Below are 21,577 nucleotides of genomic sequence, written 5' to 3'. Positions count from 1 at the left end.
ATTCACCCTAGTGAAAATGTAATCAGCATTGTGGATGTCTTCAAGCTTTTGTGTGCTTTGCTGTTTCATCTGTGGATCAAAATCTTTATTATTTATCACCAACAAAACAAACTCTCCACAAGATTTTAAAAACTGATATTAAAGTAGGGGAAAAAAAAGCCAACAAAACCCCCCAAATTATAAAGAAACCATGCATTCAAAAGGAATCAGTCACATCTATGAAAGTAGAAAATGGGCTGCAGTTTGTCAAATAATTTATATATTTTTTAGAAGGGGACCCTCAAACTAGAGGGATCCAGGGGCTGTTAGTATTCTGCAGCAATATTCAGGACTTGGCAGACTATGCAGACTTTTTAGAGACTGATTATGCATTCTGTTTTTATTGGTGCCATGTCTGTAATATTTGTTTGTCCCTAGCTGATGCCACGGTAGGTGATATAAAAAAAAAGATGTATGAATAATTTAGAAAAATACTCAGAAGTCACCAAAGTGCATTGCTCTGATGATGTAGTGTGCACAAGGGCCTTGGATAATAAAAATAGATTATATATCATAGTAGATTCTATAGAATAATAAATTAGAGTGGAAAACATCGGAAGGATACATTTTGTTCTGTGTTTTGTGCTGCATTTCTAGAACTCTGATCAATAAAAACACCTTGAGCTGCAAAGGAAATTTTCCAAGTAAAAGCATTTTGAAGGCCTGATAAACTTGAATGAACTTTATGTTAAAGATGACTGAATTCCTGTATTGTCTTAGCAGACTCACTTAGACATCTCCTTCCATCAGAAAGGTGAAATTCTGTTTGTAACTCAGCAGAGACATAGGTAGATGGTTATTCATAATCAGCAGGACCACAATTAAAATAAAATAAAATAAAATAAAAGCCCTGTTATTAAGCATACTTTAAAATGGAAATAAAGCACTATGGTGATTTCAGTCCTGCATCTCCACAGTGGAGCTGCTGTCACTCAGAACAGAAAGAAGGGATTTCACTCCTGGATTGCAATGGAATTATTATTTGAGGTGAAAATCTGGCTGGACACAGAAAATGTTCTGTTGGGACAAAATCTGAAGGTTCCTGGAGGGATTCCTGAGAGGGAGGTTCCTCTCTGGCTTTTTCCACTTTGAGCCATAGGAAAGAGATGTGGCACAATCAAAGGCACCAATTCAGAACTCCTGAGAGGGGAAAAGCAAAATTGGCCAGAGAAATCCCAGAACTTTAGAGTCTGTATCTAGCCTAAATTTATTATGAGAATGTCACAACATTTCTCTGTGCATGCATTGCTCCTTGTACCTTTGGGGAGGAAACCATGATCCTTTCATGAATGATTCAAGGTGGCTGAGGCTATTTTGAAACAAATCAATGAAAATTGACACTTTGGCCCTTGGCAATTCAGGCTTTGCTCAGAGAGAGCTTGAGGTTGCCTGAACTTTTCTTCTTCTGTGCAAATATGAAGAAAATTATGGTTTAACATTTATTAAAGTCATTTCCACTGCCTTGAATATCATAATTTAGTGTGTTCTTGGTCACATGGAGGGATGAAGAATTGTGATGCTTATGCCAAGGTATATTTTGGCTGTGTAAAGTGTGGGTTTGTGCTGTAGGGTTTGAACAGAGAGATGGTTTGGGCTCCTTTTCCCTCTTCCCTTCCCTTCTCCCCCTTTAATTTCACGTGCAGTGTCTCACCTGCAGTCACCAGAGCAGACATCTGATGGATTCCTTTACCAGGAGCAGGGACTCACTCTGTGCACAGCTGAGAATAAAAGAATCACAAATGGCTGAACTTCAGCTCTTGCCCCATGGCAGGAAATCTCATCCCAAGTCAGGGATCCTCCCAAACCCCAGTGGTGTGCAGCAGAGTGGCATTTCAGGAGCTGAGATCAATGAACAGCAACAGCAGAGAATCCAGGCCAAGGTGCTTTGAGCAACAGGCATTAGAGACTGGAGGCAGTAATTCTCTATATAGCAACTGCAAAACATTCATTACACAGCAAAACATTCCTTAACTCCTCACCCCACAAAATGAAAAAAATATTCTTTGATAATTGGAGTTTTGTTGTGTCTTTTCCCTGTGCTTGGGTATCTCGGGCCAGTTTGAAATATTTAAATATTCTTTTTTCAAACATGGAATTACTAATCCTCACTAGAACACACATTAGGTTTTCTTTCCCAAAATTAAGGCTCCCAGATTATCTTTTTGCACTGAATTGCAGGATGTACCTCCTAGAGGTTCCCATAATACAATCTAACAATTAAAGGTGCTTAATTTTGTTTCTCACACTGATTCTGGGGGGGGAAAAAAAACAAACCAAAAAAAACCACACCAAAAGCAAAGCCCCAAACCCAAACCATCCAGCACTTTTTTCAGTTACACTAGGCTTGCTAGATTTATGATTCAAGAAAATATATCAGAAACCAAGTGGTTTTTAGAAAAAATAGGGCTCCTTTTTCTGTTTAACCTCAAGGACAGGTTTAACAAAGTGCTTGTTTCTCTAAAATGAATATTTTTTCTGGATGAGCTGGGGATAGGTCTCATGCAGATGTAACAGAAATTCATTCTCCAGTTTGCATTGCAGCTTCCAGAGGTTTTGTCTTCCAAGTCAAATTATCCATGACAAAATGAGATGCCTACAGCCATTTTGTGGAGCAACAGTGACATTCAGTGGTGACTGAAATAATTCCTAAATTTTGTGGATCCTTTAATGTCTTGATGACCCTGGAAACGTGTAGCAGATGTTGTCACTCCCACTGAAATTCACATTTAATTTCTCTCCCCTTTCTTCTGTATATTGTAGGCAGTGTTTGCAAAGGGGTGAAAAGCTCTATTTCTATAATAAATCAACATAGATACTTTAAAAACATAACTTCTTCAAGGATCTTCCTTGAAAATCAACTCTTTTGCATAACATGATAAAACTTTTAACAATCAGAGAAATTTGTCCTCGTGTGAGAACCGGGGTGAAGCAGAGCATTGTACAGGTCAGATTGCAAGGATCAGCAAAATTTCCTTTATTTCCATTATTTATTTATATTTTTATACATTTATTTCCCAAATACTTGTGGGTGCATTCCCATGTGTTGTGAGGTGTCAATACACCTCACTGATCATACAGAAGCAGCTTCTGTGAGGGTTAATTGACCATTGCATGGGAAATTAGGCCTTGGAGCACCTTTGGGATTTTAAGAATGAGAGAAATGAATGTTTCTTCTGGCTTTTTTCACTCTGATTCCAGGGACTCCGTCTATAACAAGAAAGGAGATCAGATTTGGCAGTGATCACATGAACCTAAAAGAGCTTTTGGCCCTGTTTTCAAACAGAATTATTTAGTTTAGCCCATTGACAAGGCCTGCATATTGAGAGATGAGTGAACTCCAGAGCCCACTCAGTGTCCTGTGCTGGATCTCTAATTCTCACGGAGCAAATGCTTGTTGGGAGAGCAGAGGAGAAAATCAGGCAGTCAGGTAATGCCATGTCCAGCACAGCAGCAGCAGCAGCTCTTGTACTCATCTTCTCCATATTACAGGCTGCCACTCAGTGAAAGCAGCAAATTAATATCTACATGATTGGAGGCATTGAAAGAGGAGAGATCAGAGGCTTGAGGGAGAGTTGGATGGGTAAAACAGGTCATTTTGCTATTTGTCTAACCATGGGAAAAGGGATGTGACTGCCTCTTCCTGAGTGCACTTATTTAACTGAGCACCTCATTCCTTAGTACCCAAAAAGCAAATATTTGCAGTTAGTGTCTCACTTTGGAGAAAGCTCCAGGATACCTTTATGCCCAAGCCTATAAAAAACTATAAAAACACAGCACTGCAGCTTTTCCAGCCATGTATTTAAGTTAAAATTTAAAATTCCTAAATTTAAAGAGCTGGCTTAGGGCTCCTTTGTCTGTCCTGACCAAACTTCTTCCCTCTAAAGAGTTTAAAAAAGGCTTTCTAGATACACAGCAACAAGTTACCCTCAGGGAGCACTATAATGTCTCTTGGAAGAACTCAGCACTGTGTTTTATTACTCTCCTGCTCCCTCTGGTAATTTATTTTCCTGTGCCAGCCTTGTCCCCAGCTCGAGGTTCAGGGCAGGGACCCCTGGTGTGGCCAGCTCATCTCCCAGCAGCAGGAACCTCCCAGCTCGTTAATGCTGATCCATAAATTCCCTGAACTTTGCTTTGCCCAAATAACCAGTTGCAGGATCTGAATCAGCCCACTCCCAACCAGCTCAGCCAAATTAACCCTTCAGCTGCTTCCCAGCAGCACCAATGTCTCCAAAAAGAGACTGGATGGAAACTGTGAGTACATATTTTCCAAGGAAAAAAGGGGTGGGGATTTTTATTATAATAATATTCAGCTAACCAAAAGTCTCCAGATCCTCAGATGTGCAGGAGCAGCACAATCAAAAATCCCCACCTTTTCTCCTTCTTTCCATCATCTCTCTTTTTCCTTCCATTTCTTCCTTCCTTTGCTTTCTTACCTCCTCTCTTCCCTTTCCTCCTTTCTCTCCTTCCTCTCACTTCCCTCCTCCCTCCATCCCTACCTCTCTTCCCCTCCTGCATCCCTCCCAATCTCCCTTTTCTCTCTCCTCTCCATCTCTGGGACAGGCTGAGAGGTCTCTGAGCACTTCCCAAACCTGGGCATGTTTTCCTTCCATGGCAGAAGGATGTTCTCTGAAACACCTTTCATGTCATCTTTTATCTTCTTGCTCTTCATCATCCCAATTTCATCCAATATCTGTTCCCAATCTCTTGCTACTTTTATCCAATATCTCTGCTGATAACCAAAAGGTGCCTGTTGTGGTGAGTGACTTTATTATTGTTGTGAAATAACAACTGTGAGAGCAGTTCCCAGACCTGTTTCCAGCCACATGCTGCCTCCCAAAATATGGTTTTCCCTTCCCTCCACTCCCACACAATGGTTTTGCAATGTAGGTAAATCCTTCAGCAAAGGCTCTGCACTAACAGCAAGGTCATGGAGAAACCTCCAGAGGACACAACTTCTACACACACTGGTCACATTTGCAAGGCTTCAACTCTTCTCCTAATCACAGGGGATTTCTCCCTCAGTGACTTGGTCCAGATAAAATATTTTTCTATATTTTTCACATTTATTTAGGTCCTCTCACAGATTGGAATCTCAAGCATATCACAGTACACACACAAATAAATCAGTTATTTAAATGTTTTAACATCCACCTGGATATCTGTGGAAAACAGAGGATGCCACAGGGAGTTGTATAAAACCCTGACCAGCTGTTACTCAAATAACTGAAACCTCTCCTTTCAAATTGTCACCTGTGTCTTCTCTTTTCTGTTCCTTCAATCCATTTTCCTTGGAAATAACCTCACATGGCCAACCCAAACTGAATTAGGCACGGATTCCACAGCAATTCCACAGCATCCTGGTTTACTGGTGCAATTACTGGCCTGAATAACTTGAAATGCAAGGCAAGAATTGCAAAACAAAGATAATCAGACAGATGTTTATCTTTAGAAATACATGTTTAGTACCTTTTATCTTTAGAAACGCATGCTGAATAACATTGAAATATTTCACAGGACAGAATTGGGACCATAATTGATAAGGAAAAGTTATGAAAATGTTTGTTTCAGCAATTTCAAAAAAGACCTGTAGAACTGGTACAGTTCTGAAAGCAAAAGAGCCCAGCTGGAAGAGTTCATTTTATCTCTATAAAACCTATATGTGTTTTCATACAGCATTTCAGAAGAGGGGGAAATGGCAGAAGGTGTTTTGCCACTTTTATTGCTGCTGCAATCTAAATAATCCCCTCTATTCCAAGCCTGCTGTCCTGCACCCCTCAGCCCTTCAGCTTCCACCTTGAGTTTTCTTTACACACACACCTTTGATGGGTGTAATTAAGGCAGGAAATATAATACAGGGTTACCACAGTTTTTGTTTTGGAACCTTGCTGATAACTCAGGGCAGCTGCAATCCTCATTGTTATGGCAGACCCGCTCTCCCTTTCATTGCTAATCATTGATTAATTAGGAAATGGGCCTGCATTCATCTTCCCCCCCTCCTTGAAAATGAAAAGTTGTCTGACTCACTCACAGAAAGGGAGAAATCTTTGGAAAGCAAAACTTTCCAAAGTGGCTGTGGACTTGATTCCAGTAAATTCCATGCAAACTGTGTGAAAACAGTTCATAAAAACCCTTTTCTGTGCATCTGTTTGAGTAATAAAGTGGATGATGTGAGGCACAACTCTTACACATTATACAGGCTCTGAGATTTTTCTCAGCTTATGGCTGAATATTTAATCATGTCTAATATATATAAATATATTTAATATGTTATATTATTATATGCCATATGTTTATGGCACCACAAGAACAACCTAAGGAAGAACAAGACATTGCCATTCAGCTCTAACTGAACAATACTTCAGACTTGCCTTATTTATAATTTCTTGGTACAACAAGAGAACAAATTGGTGGCTTTTCCCACTGACAAGTAAATTCTGCTTTCCTTCTGCAAATCTTTCTTTTACTTCCCAGCAAAAAGCACATTGTCCTGTTGCTAATACTGTTAAACACATCCATGTTTTCCTCTTGGACCTCATGATTTTCACAACAATAAAAGTCACTCACCACAACAGGCACCTTTTGGTTATCAGCAGAGATATTGGATAAAAGTAACAGGAGACTGGATAAAATTGGGATAATGAAGAGCAAGATAAAAGATGACATGAAAGGTGTTTCAGAGAACATCCTTCTGCCATGGAAGGAAAACATGCCCAGGTTTGGGAAGTGCTCAGAGACCTCTCAGCCTGTCCCAGAGATGGAGAGGAGAGAGAAAAGGGAGATTGGGAGGGATGCAGGAGGGGAAGAGAGGTAGGGATGGAGGGAGGAGGGAAGTGAGAGGAAGGAGAGAAAGGAGGAAAGGGAAGAGAGGAGGTAAGAAAGCAAAGGAAGGAAGAAATGAAAGGAAAAAGAGAGATGATGGAAAGAAGGAGAAAAGGTGGGGATTTTTGATTGTGCTGCTCCTGCACATCTGAGGATCTGGAGACTTTTGCTTAACTGACTATTATTTTTATTCTTTTATAAATCAAAAATCCCCACCTCTTTTTTTCCTTGGAAAATATGCACAGGGCAAGTTTTGACAGATCCCTTTTGTCCACCACTGAAAACAGAAGTCATGTATTTGCCATTAAAAGGTCTTAGGGAAAAAACAGATTTTTTGAGAACTGAAAGCCCCTTTTAAGGTGGGAAATGGTGAGGAGGAGGAATCAGTTTAGAAGGGAGGTTTCTAATATTTGCTTTCATCAGAGCTAAAAGCATTTGGTGGGATTTGGTGGGATTTGGTGGGATTTGGCCTATGCTTACCTTATCTGTACAGTCAGGCTTGCATTTCATTTAAATGACCTTTTACAGAACATGAGGGGCTCTCCCCTAAACTTTGCCTTTCCCTTGGCCTCTGAAGGACCCAGCCTGGAGCACAAAGGGAGCTGCTGCTGCTGGAGCCTGGCGTGCTTTGGGCTCTCGGCTCATCCAGATGAAAACCCTGCCTTCACTCCAGCTGAGGGGGAAAGCAGTGGACTCTGGAAGATGGAAAAAACACAGGATACCTGTGCCTGCACCAAATCAGACCTGGAAACACAATTTCCTGCTCATCACACAGCCAACACAGCCAGAGTGGCATTGGAGATCAACTGGAGGACACAGGTCCCTTCCATCAGCCCAGAGGTGCCAGCCCTTTGTGAGGAAACCTTCCTGGTGCTGGAGGCATCAGGATTTATCTAGTTTGGGGCTGAGCAGAGGAGTGAGCACTTAGAGCTGTATGGAAAAACCCAACATATCCTTTTTCCTCCTTCCCAGGCCTGTTTAAGCCGTGTAATCTCTCAGGGAGTGGAGCAGGGTTGCCCCATCCAGCAGAGAGCTGCACAGACCTGCACAGAGCTGCTGGCAGTGATTACCTGGGCACTCCCTGCAGCTGCACCCTCCCAAAAAACATCTGTGCCTCTTTGCAGGAGGAGTTTCACTCTGCTCTGGAGTCTCCACCATGGCTGGCCCAGAAAAGGCTCCCTGGCTGGGAGGGGAAGCTGCTGGGATGTGCAAAGGGGTGTGAACGTGGGGAAAACCTGAGCAAAATGCCACCAGAGCTCACCTGCTTCCTCCTCTGTGCTCTGAGTACACCAAATCTCTCAGGTAAATGGCTGAAAGAGCTTCCCTGACTCCAGTCAGAAGACAGAGAGGCTGTGAGTAACAAATTCTTTTGTCCTTTTGTTCAATATGCCTTGGCAGCACTGAAGCCAAAGGAGAACGGGGTCAGGTGATCCTGAATTTTTATTCTTTTTCTAAAATGAATATCAGAAAAAGCAAATATCAGAAAAAGGCAACCTGTATATTCAGTTCTGCAGGTAATTTCTGGACTCTAAAGGGAAGTTTCAGTTGGAAGGAATTGAAGTGATGCTGTATTTGTCCCTGCTTCTGTGAGAAGCTGAACTCTCTTCTTCCAATGTTGATCACTGAGCACAGGGATGCTCTGCCTGTGGAGAGGATGCAGGGTCAGAGAGGAAGGATATAAACTGCTAATTAATAGCTCAAATCACTTCTCTGAGGGTCTCCTTTACGCTGGAAGGAGGCTGTGCAACTGGTAATCTGCTTTTTCAAGTAAATGCTACACCCCAGACCCATCCAGAGGAGCTTGGTCTCAAATCTCCTGACTGCATCCCAGTGATTGCAGTGGCAGTCCTCTACAAAGCAAACATGGCTTGCCAGAGTGCTTGGGTTTTCCCTGGTCCAGGTTTCCTAAATGTGCCATTTTAGCTTGTGCCAACAACATTCTGGTTGTCTTGTGCTCCATTTTTTTCCCTCTGCCACAGAAAAAAAAAAATTTACAGCTGCTTTGCTATTTATAGTTCTTAGATGCTCAGACAGAATCCAGTGACAGCATCAAGTGGAAAGTTTGTTCTGTGCAATAGGGAAGATCATGGTGATTGTGTTTTGAAAGATGACACAGCTGGGGAACTATTCTTTAAAGAAATGTGGGGTTGTTTTTGCTGTTTTTGCTGAAGGCCTGGCTACCTGAGTGCTGCCTGTGTGGGTAGTGACTGCCAGCCTCTCACACCGTGACAGCGAGTGGGAGGGAAAGGTGGGATAACTTACACTGCCTTTCTCTTGGCCTCGACCTGAAATGCAAAAATTCATGTCCCAGTCTTCTTTCTGAGCAGAGAACATTTATTTGGTTGAGTGTTTCTGCCCTCAGCAGCCCCTGTGGCTGTGCAGAGCAGACACCAGGTCAGAAGAGCGTGTTCCTGTCTAGCCCAGCAGTCTGGCTTTGATTTGGGGTGCTGGGAACAGGAAAAGCCAAAGGGATGTAGCAGGGTCTTGCCTTTTGCTGTGAGTTTGAGTAATCAGCAGATGAGGGAGGGATGTCCCCAGAGCCTGCAGGCTGGAGTCCTAGACAAAAAGATTTTAGCATAATTTATTATCCTTTTTTAAACTGCTATTTTTAGGACTTAGAGATGTATGGCTTTCATTTTCAACATTTAGTGAAAAAAGAAATGCCTTTATCTTCTCAGGATGTTCTAGATATTACTCTCTTGTTACCAGTGTTTAGAATTCAGAATTCCCTTGTCAGATTCCCCTCCACTGAAATTTCCTCAAATGGAAATAAAATGAGATGGAATACAGACCATGCTGAAAGATACAAAAAGCTGGCGGCATTGTTGCCCTCCAGATTAGCAAAAGAAGATTAAACAACACCATGACTGAAACTTAAAAAAGCCAATGCTTGTTACCACACCAGGAATATAAAATTTTAAGGGATATGCCAGGTAAAGCACTCCTGAACACTGTGCAGCACCAAGTCTGAGGTTGCTGCCTGTTGAATCCCTGAAAGGAGATAATATTATGAATAAAATGGTAATTGTATTAATATGTTTACAGTGCTCACATACACTCAGCAGTAAGTAGTGGTGATAGTAATGATGAAGTAACAGCAAGATATGGGGAAATATTGTATTGTTCTATATTCACAAAGCAACAAAGATATTAAAATATATCCCAGAGGAATGGAACTTTATCAAGGTTTATTTAAGGTATTTTAAATTGAAAAGTAAGACAGACAAACATACTAGACTTGACCATGTTTTTTTCTTAATTGTAATTCTCTAACACAAAGAGAATAAAAATACTAAATTAAAAGGGTCATCACCATTCTAAATGGAAATGTATTCTCTGTGTAACTCATTAAATAGGATACAGTACTGATAGGGTAGGAGACAAAAATGCTATTTACAGAGAAAATGCCATCTCTTTGGCATGACTGGAGACGTTAGGGTGAGAGTCACTACCCTGGCTTGAATGAGTGTAGTTTGGCTTTTCCTGTGAGGCTGCTGGTGAATCCAAATCCAGATGGAGATGTGGCAGCCCTGGGCTCTCAGCCCTCTGGGTCCTGCCTGTGCTCTCTGTCCAGTTGTCTCCTGCACTTTGGATGATCATTGTTTCCTCTTCTTTCAAAATGAACAAAGCAGAGCTGGTGGATTATTTCAGCATTCAAACAAAGCACTTCACTGTTTGTACTCAGTGCTGTTTATATAACCTAGAATTGTCTTTCCTCCCACTGTTAAACTTGTATTTGTTACAATTGTTTTGTGGGCTGCTGCAACAGATGGGTGGGAGAAACCACAAATATAATTTGCTTGGCTATGACACAGGATTATCAAATCAAAAGTACTCTGGAAAAGCATGAACCTGTCCTCCAAACTACAACTTTCAGCATATAAAATGCCAAACAGAAAATCAGTGAACTGCTCTTATAGAGGCATGTAGCATTGGGTACAGAGTTTTTTCCTATTGAAAGCAGGAGAGAATCCTAATTTCTGTATGAACTTTTGTGGTTCAGCTGAAGTGAGGTGGCAGCACTGTGCCAGTAGGAGACTCTCTGGTTTTAACAAGAAAAGAGTGCACAAAGCCAAGCATAGCCAGGAAATGAAGATTGGTCTCACCAGACAGGAAATAACCCTGGGGCCATTAAAAGACTGATAGCCCAATTCAGAACTCTCTGCTTTTAAAATAGGTTTCTAGACAGTTTAATAATACAGGATTTAGTACTATTGAATGCCAAAAAGTTTATATCAAAAATGTCCTAAAGTCAGGACTTGAAAAAACAGGAAAACCTTCAGTTCTAGTTCACCCCTGCTCAGACCTGGGGCTTGGTTGTGTCTGTGAGCCCTGCAGAGAACCAGTGCTTGTTGATGGAAATGAAATCTGGTGCGGAATTCACACTCAGGTCTGCAAAATTCCAAAACAAAACACGGGAACCAAGGAAAAGTGGCAAGAAATCTGAAGGTTGAGAAGTGTGGAGAGCACAAGAGACAAATGGGTGGTTATGCTTTTCTTTTCCAACCTAGTTCATCCTGTGGTTCTGTGATTCTGCTGCAGTGGGAAGGTCACTAAAAACTTTGCTTTTTTCATTTTTTAAAGACTAAAAATGCCTTGACTACAGTGCTCTGAGTGTATGGACCCTCAGCCTACCAGAACTGCTGCTGTGGCAGAGAGTGACCCTTCTGTTTTCTAAAGGATAAGGAAGAAAATTTCTCATCCCCGAGAAACCTGAATTTTATTTCAAAGAGCAGCTGAGCATTGTGTCAACAGACCTGTATATTTGTGCCAAAGAATCATAAGAGAGCTGGCATAATAGTTCCTCACATCATTAGTGATTTTATAAAGATATGATACAGAAAATTAGACAGATATTGTTCCAATGCTTTAAAAAACATTGCTCATGGACTTGTTAGCCTGGTTTTGATCCTGGGTAGAACAACTGACAATTTACTGGTTAACTGTGTAAAAATGGCTCAGAAGAAAACACCCCTTTTAGTGGCAGTTAAAGACTATTGGATGACCAACATGGTTAAGTGAAATAAATTTAATTAAAAAGCAATCATTAAGCAGCACATTGTGATAGCACATTTACCTTGTTTTGGGGAGAGTGCTCACAGGTGGGTTGATAGAAACCAGCTCATCCATTCCCCCCTCCCAGTGGCTCTTTGGGAGCCATTCCCTGCTGAGCAGAGAGAATGGGATTTTCCTGGGACTGGAAAGAAGCAGAAGCCTGATAAATTCCCACAGAGCAGTGCTGGATGTGTCCATGGGGAATCCTGCCTCCTGTGCTCCAAACATTGCCAAGGATTTTACATCGAGATAGCCCAGGGTAAAATCAACCACCACCCCAAGCCATGCTGTGGAGACCTCAGAGGAAATAATTCCAGTTATAGAGTGGAATCAGTTTATTCTATATCACAGCAAACAGCCCTTTCCACTGTCAGAACCCTGCAGTGTGGAAGGAGCTGGGATCTCCCACAGCAGCGAATCCAGCCTGGAAAGGAGCAGCACATTTGGAACCACAACCTTCTTGGAGCAGCTTGTGGAGTGCAACAGAGCCAAGTCTGTTACTTGGCTTTGTTAAATCCAATTGGAGAGCTTGGCCTTTTCCTCCCACCACAAAAACTGTGGGGAAAGCTCTGCTGAGATCACTGTCAGACCCATCAGCTTTAGCCAGGCAAGAAGGTGTCTGTCCTAAACCAGAACTGACCCAATATTAAAAATACATCCAACTTTGGAAGTTATCCAATACTTCATGAGGAAGCAGTCCTCACTCACGCAGAGGTCTTGGTGAAGCTGGTTTAGTGATACAATGAAAAACTCTGAAATAAGGAAAAGGAACACTTTAACTGAGCTGCTCTGTCCTTTCTTCTCTGTAAAATACTTCAAACACTGAAGTGACTGTATTGAAATGAAGCATGTGTATTTCTGATGCAAAACACTGTTTGCACTGTTCTAAGCTTTTCTTTTTCTTTTTCTTTTTTTTTTTCCAGTAAATACATTTTTTTTCCCTTTCTTTTGCTAGGTATTTTAGGAGGAGATGCTTTGCTGCCAGCACCTCAGAGTATCTCCATTCTTTCAACCAACATGAAACACTTCTTATCTTGGAGTCCTGTGATTGTCAAGGGAGCAACAGTGAGATACTCAGTTGAGTTTCAGGGGTAACTACTCAGTTTTTTCATTCTTTTTGCTTTTTGAGCATTGTTTATCTCAATTTAAGTTCTAAATTTTTGGATGTCTTGATCTCATTCAGTTCACAATCCTAAGCGAAGTTTGATGCTTTAGCACTGTTAATGAGATGTGGGGGGAAAATTCCTTTTGTTCCAATTCTGGGACAGTTTGCAGGTTAATAGAAACCTGAGTGCATCAATTCCATATAAGAAATCTGCCTCTACCCAAGGATTCAAAAGTTAAGAAGGTTTACAACATTTTATTTAGAAGAGGAAGGAGAAAGCATTGAGCTTTATTTCTTGCAAACCATTTAAACATTTGACACACACCACAGGAGGTTTCTGATACATCTTGAGCTCTTTTATTCCAATACAGCTTTGGAATTGGGGATGATCAAGTCAGATGAGTGGGCAGGGCTTGATGCATCAACCCAGCGTTGGCTGTCCCCACCTCCCACAGTTTCGTGCTGCATTTGGCTCACAAACTCAGCTCGGGCTGATTTTCTCCAGCTGAGACCTAAACCACACCCACACAGGTTCCAAACACCATGGTGTTCCCTCCCCAGTGCATCCCAGTCCAGGTTTCACCTGGAAAGAAGCCATAGCTGGGCAGACAGAGCTCCTGCCAGGCTGCTGCCTGTCTGCTTCCTCTTCTCCGCAGGGAATACGAGCGGGAATACGCCAACGGGAGCTGGATCCCCATCTCGGAGTGTTCCCTCACCACAGCCACGGTGTGCAACATCACCGAGGACATCTCAGCCACCGTGGCCTACAAGCTGCGTGTCAGGGCAGAGCTTGGTGCCACCAGGTCCCAGTGGGGCACCACGAAGGGCTTCTTCAACCGCGCCACGAGTGCGTCCTGCCCCTAAACGACATCTTTGGTGTTCACATGCCAGAGCTGGGTGTTGAGGTACCCTGAGGTGACATGACACTGTCTGTGCCCAGTGCGTGGCACACAGAGCCCACACCGAGCACCCCCTGCTTCTCAGCTCCCCTCACACTGGATTGGGGGGTTTCACTTCTCAGACAATGTTCTTGGACATGAGTCCATCACAAGGCAGAGCCAAATTCATCTGGGCTTGAATTTCAAAGGTTTCAAAGATAAGCAAGATGACTGCAGGAGTTTCCTTTTGCAGTCTTACCCCTAAATTTAGAGGTTTCTGACCAACTAGGCTTGCTGTCATTTAATCCAAGCCTTGTAGTCACCTCTAAGAGGTCCAGAACCTGATCCTAAGGGAGCTTTTACTCTAGAAAACAGCCCTGTCATGCTCTGTCTGTCCTGTACTGTCCTGAAAAATCCCACTCCATGGTTCCTTCTTCCCATGGTGTCAGATCTGTGAAGTAACCTCAATCCAGGAGAGAAAGCTGGAACCCACAGCATTCATTTCATCCTAGAAATGCAGGATGTTTTCTCCGTGTCCTTCCAAGTCCTGCAAAGCCTGAGGCCCAGCTCAACCCAAGGATCATGTTACAGCCTAAAATGAGTGTACTCCTTCCAGGATTTCTCTGGAATAATTTCCTCTGCCATTTAGTCAACTGCTTTCAGCAACAAAAACTGTGGTGGGAAAGCTCTGCTGAGGTCACTGTTAGACTGCAGCTCTCAGTCTGGGATGGGCAGCACCCATCAGCTTTAGCCAGGGAAGAAATTGTCTACACCAGAACTGACACAATAGTAAAAATTCATCCAACTTTGGAAGTTATTCTTTACCTCATGTGGGAGCAGCCCTCACCCACACAGAGGTCATGGTCAAAGCAGCACCATCAGAAGTGCCACCTAAGCTGGTGAATGTCTCCCTTTCTGTGGGAACATAGTCTAGAGAATGCTTTAGGTAAAAAAATCCTTCCCTTTTCCAGCAGCTGTGGAGGCACAGACTGCACTGTCAGGCAGAGACAGGGGAAGGACATCCCTGAGACTGACAGGAACAAAAGCAGCAGCTTCTCATGGTTCAGTGAAGTATTTGACAACTGGTCCTGTGTCTTAGGGACCCCAAAAGAGTCTTCTGGCTAGGCTGTGACGGTTCAGAGGCTACAGCTTGCTTTGGGATTCAATGGGAATGTGACAGATGTTTAAAAGAGAAAGAAAAGTCACTGTAAGCCCTTGTCCTTATGCATTTTTACTGCTCTGCTGTCACAGCTCTGAGGAGAGCTGGCAGTGAGTCTGAGAGGAGCTAAGGGATCCAAACACAGCCCATGGGTTCTGTAAGGAGCTCACAGCAGCACAGCCCATGGCTCCTCCAGACTGCACAGAGCCAAAGGGGTAGAAGCACATATTAAACACATTTCCATGTATGATAACACACAGAAAACACTTTGAAAAGATCTTCCTAAAGCAAACCATTTAGTCAGGCTTCCTTCTTCACTTCTCAACAGTCAGTTAGTTGGTATCCAGTGTGCCAGCACAGAGCTAAATAGAAATGCTCCTGTTTGTTTAGAAGCTGCATCTTGAAATGTCCTTTTCTTAATCCATTAGCACAATATTTGCTTTTAATGCTCCAGATGATAACAGTTATAACAGTTATAACAGATAACAGTTTCTTTTCAATTTTGAGACATGGTGCTGAGGAGATTTTTACCCTTTTTTTTCAGCTTTTCATTTAAAAGTACAAAGTAGATTTCCAGGGCTCCCATTTGTGGCACACTCATCATGTACATGCTTGGATTTTATGTTTTCATATTGCTCAGTATTAGTGGCAATTCAATGGATGTAAGAGCAAATTCTATTAAGAGCATCTCATCTATATGGCACTATGCATCACTCTCCTTCCTTTCTTGAAAGCAAAGAAGTTGAAGGGGGTTTCAGCTGCAGCAGAGTGGTAAAAAATGGCATAGATAAGTGTGAATAATGGCACAGATAAATAGTGCAAACATGATCTCTGTACTGCCTTGAACTTCCCAGTTCATAAATGTACAGTGCAGTTTCATCTATGCTCGATTGATTCTCATTTTTTCACTAATATTCTTCTCAGCAGAATCCCAGACAAAACCAAGCTTTGAATATCAAAGTAAGCAGGAAGCAAATCGCCTCAAGATTTACTTGCATACATTTGCCAAACCTGAAGTCACGGCAGATCATCAGCCCAAGTCTGTCTGAAACCATGCAGACACTAAAAGAAAATCAGGATTCATGTGAATTACCCTGAGGCTCATAATAATGTTTTTTCCTTCATGTTTGAATAACTGCCAAAACTCCCATGAAAAGCAGTGGTTTCTCAGCTCCTGTTCTGTGTGTCAGAGCTGAGCTCGTGCCCAGGAGCACAAGAGCTGACCTGATCTGGTGTCCCAGCTTCTGTGGCCCAGCTGCTTCTGCTGCAGCTGCTCTCGTGGTACCCTCAGGCCAGGCAGCTCCTCCACTGGAGAAAATTCAAAGCCTTTCAAGTTCTGTGCAGCTCAGCTGTTGCCAAATCCCCATTTGCAATAGCAGTCATGGTCCTTCTCGGGCTGGAAGTCTGCTCCTGCTCCTGGACTCACAGGGAGGGAGAGCAGAGAGGTTTCTGCCCCACTGAAGCAGCCGGCTGTTCTTGTAGATTAATGGTGTTCCACTGGTGGTGGCAGCCTCTCCTCCTCTCCTGTCTGGGCAAAAGGGGGGATTTCAGGGCTGTCTCTGGGTGATAATGGTGCTTTCTGTGTTGGCAGCTTCCCTGACCCCACCCCTGCTGAGGGTCGTGGCAGAGGGGCACCATTTACTGGTGGAGCTGGCAGACATGGGACCCTCCTTCCAGTTCCGGCTGCTCTACTGGAAGAGGGGCCAGGAGAGCAGGGTGAGTGTTACCCTCAGATCTTAGGCAATAACAGAGTGCCCCGAGGGATGCACACAGACATTGCCCAGAGCCTGTCTGCCAGTCCCAGCTCCTGCTGTGGGGCTGAAGGACCTGCCTGGAGTGGGTTTGTGCCACCTCACCTCATGGAAAAGCTTGTTTGTTCTTTCCACATTTCCATCTCTGGGAAAAGCAATCCCCTCACATACCTCAACTAGAGCTAGGAACCAGAAATCAGGAGTTAAAGGTGTTTGTTAAAGCTGTCTTCTCCCTCTGAACATCATCTGGTCTACTCAGACCATGATTAAGGTGTCACACTGAGGTACTGACGAATTTTTCTCAGTTTTCTGAGTCAGAAATTCCAGCATTAGTAGTCCTTGATGGATTTTTATTCTATTGATTTATCTGTTCTGGCATTCAATCTATGTAAACTTCTAGTTTGTTCTCTTCTCAACTTCCTGCAATGAGGAATTCTGCATCTTAACTGTTGTGCAGTCTCAGCCTTGGTTTGGGGATGAGAGAGAACAATTATTCCCCATTCACTTTCCCTACTATTAGTTTCATATTCTGTATCCTTCTCCAGGCCAAGGACTCCCAGGCTACTTAGCTGCTCCCTGTGGAAGCCCTCACAGGGTTCTTCAGGTTGTCCTTTCCAGGGTGGGCAGGGAAACACCTGCAGAGTCCGAGGTGCAGGAACACTCTGTGCTAGCACCATAAAACAAAACAAGTCTTCCCACTCCCTCGTCTCTCCAGCAATTGTTAATGTGGCTGCCACAGTGCTGACAGTCCCATGGAACCTGAACCCCAGGTTCCTGTTTCTGATGGAGGATGCTGTGAAAATGTAGGAGAAAAATTCTCATGGGCACAATTCCACATTTATCTGTGTTGAATTGCATTTGTTGCTTTATTCCCAGATCCTCCTGCTGTTCTTCACAGCTGTCTGTCATCTTTACTATTGTGAAGTGGGTTTTTAGTACCACTAGCAGGTATCAGTTTTCATTTCAATTCCTGATCACCTCTGCTAATATGTGAGTCCCCACCATGACTTCCTGACATTCTCAATTAGCAATTTACTCATACAAAAGTCTTTAGAAGGAGCCACCAGTAGCAGGACTTCCCACTGTAAAATCCAGCTAAATGAGCTCAGCCTTGTCCATGGGCTGACACCTTAAAACCAATCAGTAAGTCTGTATCTGATTGTGTTTTATTAATAAAATATTAAATCTTCTTCAGTATGTGATCTTAATGACCTCAACATTAATCCCAAATTTCAGAATACTTTCTACCAATTGGACTGTTGCAACCATTAGTTTTGCTGGTCAATACAAGCTCTATGCTGGGACTCTTACTATTTTTACATTTCACGTGTCTCATTTGATGTTTTTGCAAGAGCAGACAATCATAGACCTAATTTTGTCCTTGAAATCTTTTCAAATGGATGTCCCTCCACATCATGTTTCTGTGGAGAAGGCTATTTTGATGGTGGGAAGGACTTGCCCTGCCAGGAGAGCCCTCCTGGCTTGTTGGAGTTTCCATATGTGTGTGGAGCTGGAGGCTGATCAGGCCCTCTGTGAGAACAGGTTTGCATCTGCAGCACAGGAGGAGGAGCAGCTGGGGAGCTGTTACCCATCCTCTCATGGCTGGGGACACTGGAAACAGAAAATTCATTTTTCTAGCCATCAATGCAGACCTCTTTCTGGCAATAAAATCCTGTCCTGGATTTGCTTTGCTGGAGCATGTTAAACACACACCAAATTCACTCAGCCCTCCCTAGCCCAGTCCATCCCCTCTCTGAGCCCTCTGGCACAGCTTTTTCACCCCCAGCACTGTATGGGGATGATTTTGGCATCCATCACACCAAGAAAAACCTCAGATGAGACCTCAGACATCCCCCTCCTAGCAGGGCAGCAGGTTCTGGTCTAGTGTTGTGGCCCAGCACCATCATCAAGAGTCTCTGGCTTACACCTTCCTCCTTCCATCCCCTTCCAGAAGTGTGTGGGCTCATTCTGCACTCCACTGTGCTTTCTTGTTTTCTGCTGCTTTCATCCTTCTTTTCTTCTGCTCACACAGGCCTCAGACATCCCCTGCTGCTCCCTTCTTTTCTCGCTGGACAAGCAACATGGTGATGCCAAATCATTTTTTTGCATTTTCTGTTTTCTATACTTTCTGTATTCTTTACACACATTTTTGGAGCTCTGTAGCCCATTTTTGCATTCCTAGCTAGTTTTCTCAGTCCTTTTCCCAGCTCTGATAGGCAGAAAGGCAAAACATATTCCAAAGCCCCTACCCTACCTTGGCTGGGAACCAAGGCCAAAATCCAGCTCTTAGAGACACATTTTCACCAACAAACTTCAGTTCCAACTGAGGGGGGAGGACTTAGAAGGCCCTAAACTTGGGTGGGGGGGAGTTGCCTCACCACTTGTGCTCCTAACTGGTGCTTTTTGTCAATTGTGCTGGTTTACTAAACTTGTGAATCAGCCTGTGGGGGTGGGCTTGTGTGGACACCTTCCATATCTGCCCCTGGAGGCCTCCAATAAAGATCAACCTCCATAGATTGCCTCCTGTACTGATGGTATCTCCACAGTGTGTGTGGTTTCATTCCCAGATTCTTTAAGGCATCGGTAGCAGGGCTGCTGTTTGATGTTAGCTCCTTGCCCTGGGCCCTGATGCTTTCTGCTCTGGGGCTGTGGCAGGTGCAGCAGAAGGTGGTGAAGGTGGTGAGCTCCGTGGTTCACCTGGACACCATGGAGGCAGGAGCTGAGTACTGTGTGAAGGCTCAGACACACGTCGAGGCCATCAACAGGAGCAGCAGCTTCAGCCCCACACAGTGTGTGAGGGCACAGGGTAAGAGCCAGCCTTCCTCCTCCTCCTCCTCCATGCCCAAAGCTCTTCCTCTTGTTTCCACCCTGAACCTCCTGAGTTTGGGAGAGGTAAAACAGGAGTCAGGAGAGCAGTCCCCCACACTGGAGTTTGCTGGGGAGGGATCTCCCCAGGGTGGGTGGAAGAGCAGCCACACAGGGCTCAGGCTGAATGCAGTGAGTGCTTGGGCCCTGCAGGGTCTCTGAGAAGTTTCTGTTTGGTCCCTGCAGTGTCTCTGAGAAGTTTGTGCTTGTGATAGTAAAAAGTCTTAAAATCTTAGAAAATTTGGGGATTTAGAAAGAAAGTTAGGTTTGGAAAGCCCTGGGAAAAGTAGGCCCTGAGATATGTTAGGCCTTGTGCTTGCTAAAGACCAGGTCAAACTGCACCTGTGTAGTCAGTATATGAAAAATGATACAATTGTTAGATGTGATTAGATATAATTATTGTTTAAAGAACATGAGGAACAATGTTGGGGGCTAGGGGGGATCACGAGAAATCCATGCTTGGGTAAAAACAATGCTTACAATAGAACAATGTAATTTTAATAATTAATATGTAAGTTGCATAACAATAGAATATAAAATACGTTCAACTCAAAACCAAATCGGGTCAGATTTGGGTCTGTGTACCCCTGACACCCAGAGCCCTTCAATAAAGCACCTTCATATAATCATTCTGTGATTATGTGTGTTCCTGAACACTAACACTTGGTCCCTGCAGTGTCTCTGAGAAGTTTTGCTGTTTCTGTCATTTCCAGGTGACACATCCATGTGGCTGGTTACTGCCCTCATCTCCTCTGCTGGCTTTGCTCTGGCAGCTTTGACCCTGCCTCTCCTTACCTGGAAAATAAGTAAAGTCTTCCAATATGTCTGCTGCCCTGCTGCTGTCCTGCCAGACACACTGGTAACTTTTTTTTACTGTGCTTTATTGGTTTTTTAGCGTGCTGGGAACTCACAGGAGCATGGGGCAGGCGGAAGAAGCAGATTCCCAGGAAGCCTTGCCCATTTTGGTGTGAGGAGCTGATCTGCAGGGACCAGCAGCCCTGAACTGGCTGCACAGCTGTCACTGCCTTTGGCCCTGAGCCCTGGACAGGGAAGATGCTCCTGGTGCTTCTGGGGAAATGGTTTGGGAGGCAGGGCCTGACCCTGCCCGAGCAGCTGCTCCCTGAACCAAACAGCTGTGCCCCTGTCAGCACTGCTCCATGTCCCCTGCTACCCTCTCTGAGCTTCTCAGCAACTTGCTAAGGAGAAATCAATCAAAAGCTCCTCAGGAATACGTTTCAATGTCCAGTTCAAGTGAGAATGCAGGTCAGCACTCCTGTGGCTGTGGGTATATGGGCAGCTGTGGCAGGAAGGAGGAACACTTTGTGAGGAAGAGGACAAGCAGACTAACTCAGCAGCCTGAGGGTGTTTGATTTGTTTTTCAGAAAGAATCCGAGCCCCCCACCCATCTGATCCTGCAGGGCAGTGAAGAGGCTGAGCGATGTGACCTGATGGTGGTTGTGACGCCCTCAGAAGAAGTTCTCCAGCTGTGGATTCAAAAAGCACTTTAGAGCACCCCAGAACACAAAGAGCCTCTTTGTAGCACCAGAAGCAAGTAAAGGTGACAGCTGCCAGTTCCTGTCCTTGCCCAGGAGCGGGCACAGGGTGACCCAAGCTCCCTTTTTCAGCCTCATTGGTGCTCCCAAGGCAGAGTGTGGACCTGATTTTGTGAGTCTGAGAGAGTTTTTCACCCTATCAGTGTCTGATCTCTTCCCAAGAGGCTTTCCCTCTTCAGATCAGACACTGACAGGCTGAAAAACTCTCTCAGACTCGGAAAATCAGGTCCACAGCAGAGCTCACCAGAGCAATGCATAGAGAGCAGTCCTCTAATCCCAAATCATTTCAGCCTCGCTGTTTTTTCCTCAGTAAGGGCTGCTTATGTGGCTCAGCCAGCTGGAATGAGCAGGGG

At 43.9% G+C, this 21,577-nt stretch overlaps 1 protein-coding gene across 1 annotated transcript; it reads left to right on the top strand.

Moving 5' to 3' along the window:
- Positions 1-4,260: 4,260 nt before the first annotated feature.
- IL20RB (interleukin 20 receptor subunit beta) lies at positions 4,261-21,338 on the top strand. The gene is made up of 8 exons (XM_033517996.1): positions 4,261-4,290; positions 7,983-8,160; positions 12,869-13,004; positions 13,675-13,865; positions 16,647-16,771; positions 19,462-19,612; positions 20,385-20,530; positions 21,054-21,338. The coding sequence occupies exons 1-8, from the start codon at positions 4,261-4,263 to the stop codon at positions 21,177-21,179; spliced, it is 1,083 nt and encodes a 360-aa protein (XP_033373887.1). The 3' UTR covers positions 21,180-21,338.
- Positions 21,339-21,577: the final 239 nt, after the last annotated feature.

The sequence above is a fragment of the Parus major genome, chromosome 14 (genome assembly GCF_001522545.3).
Source record: "Parus major isolate Abel chromosome 14, Parus_major1.1, whole genome shotgun sequence".
Taxonomy (NCBI): Eukaryota; Metazoa; Chordata; class Aves; order Passeriformes; family Paridae; genus Parus; species Parus major.
The sequence above is the reverse complement of the archived record's forward strand: the minus strand, read 5'-3'. Positions and strand labels throughout refer to the sequence as shown.

Excerpts from the sequence above, each read along its gene's own strand:
- IL20RB (XM_033517996.1), top strand. The coding sequence starts at position 4,261 with ATGTCTCCAAAAAGAGACTGGATGGAAACT. Across the intron at positions 13,866-16,646 it reads CTTCTTCAACCGCGCCACGA|CTTCCCTGACCCCACCCCTG; the intron begins GTGCGTCCTGCC and ends CTGTGTTGGCAG. Across the intron at positions 20,531-21,053 it reads CTGTCCTGCCAGACACACTG|AAAGAATCCGAGCCCCCCAC; the intron begins GTAACTTTTTTT and ends TTTGTTTTTCAG.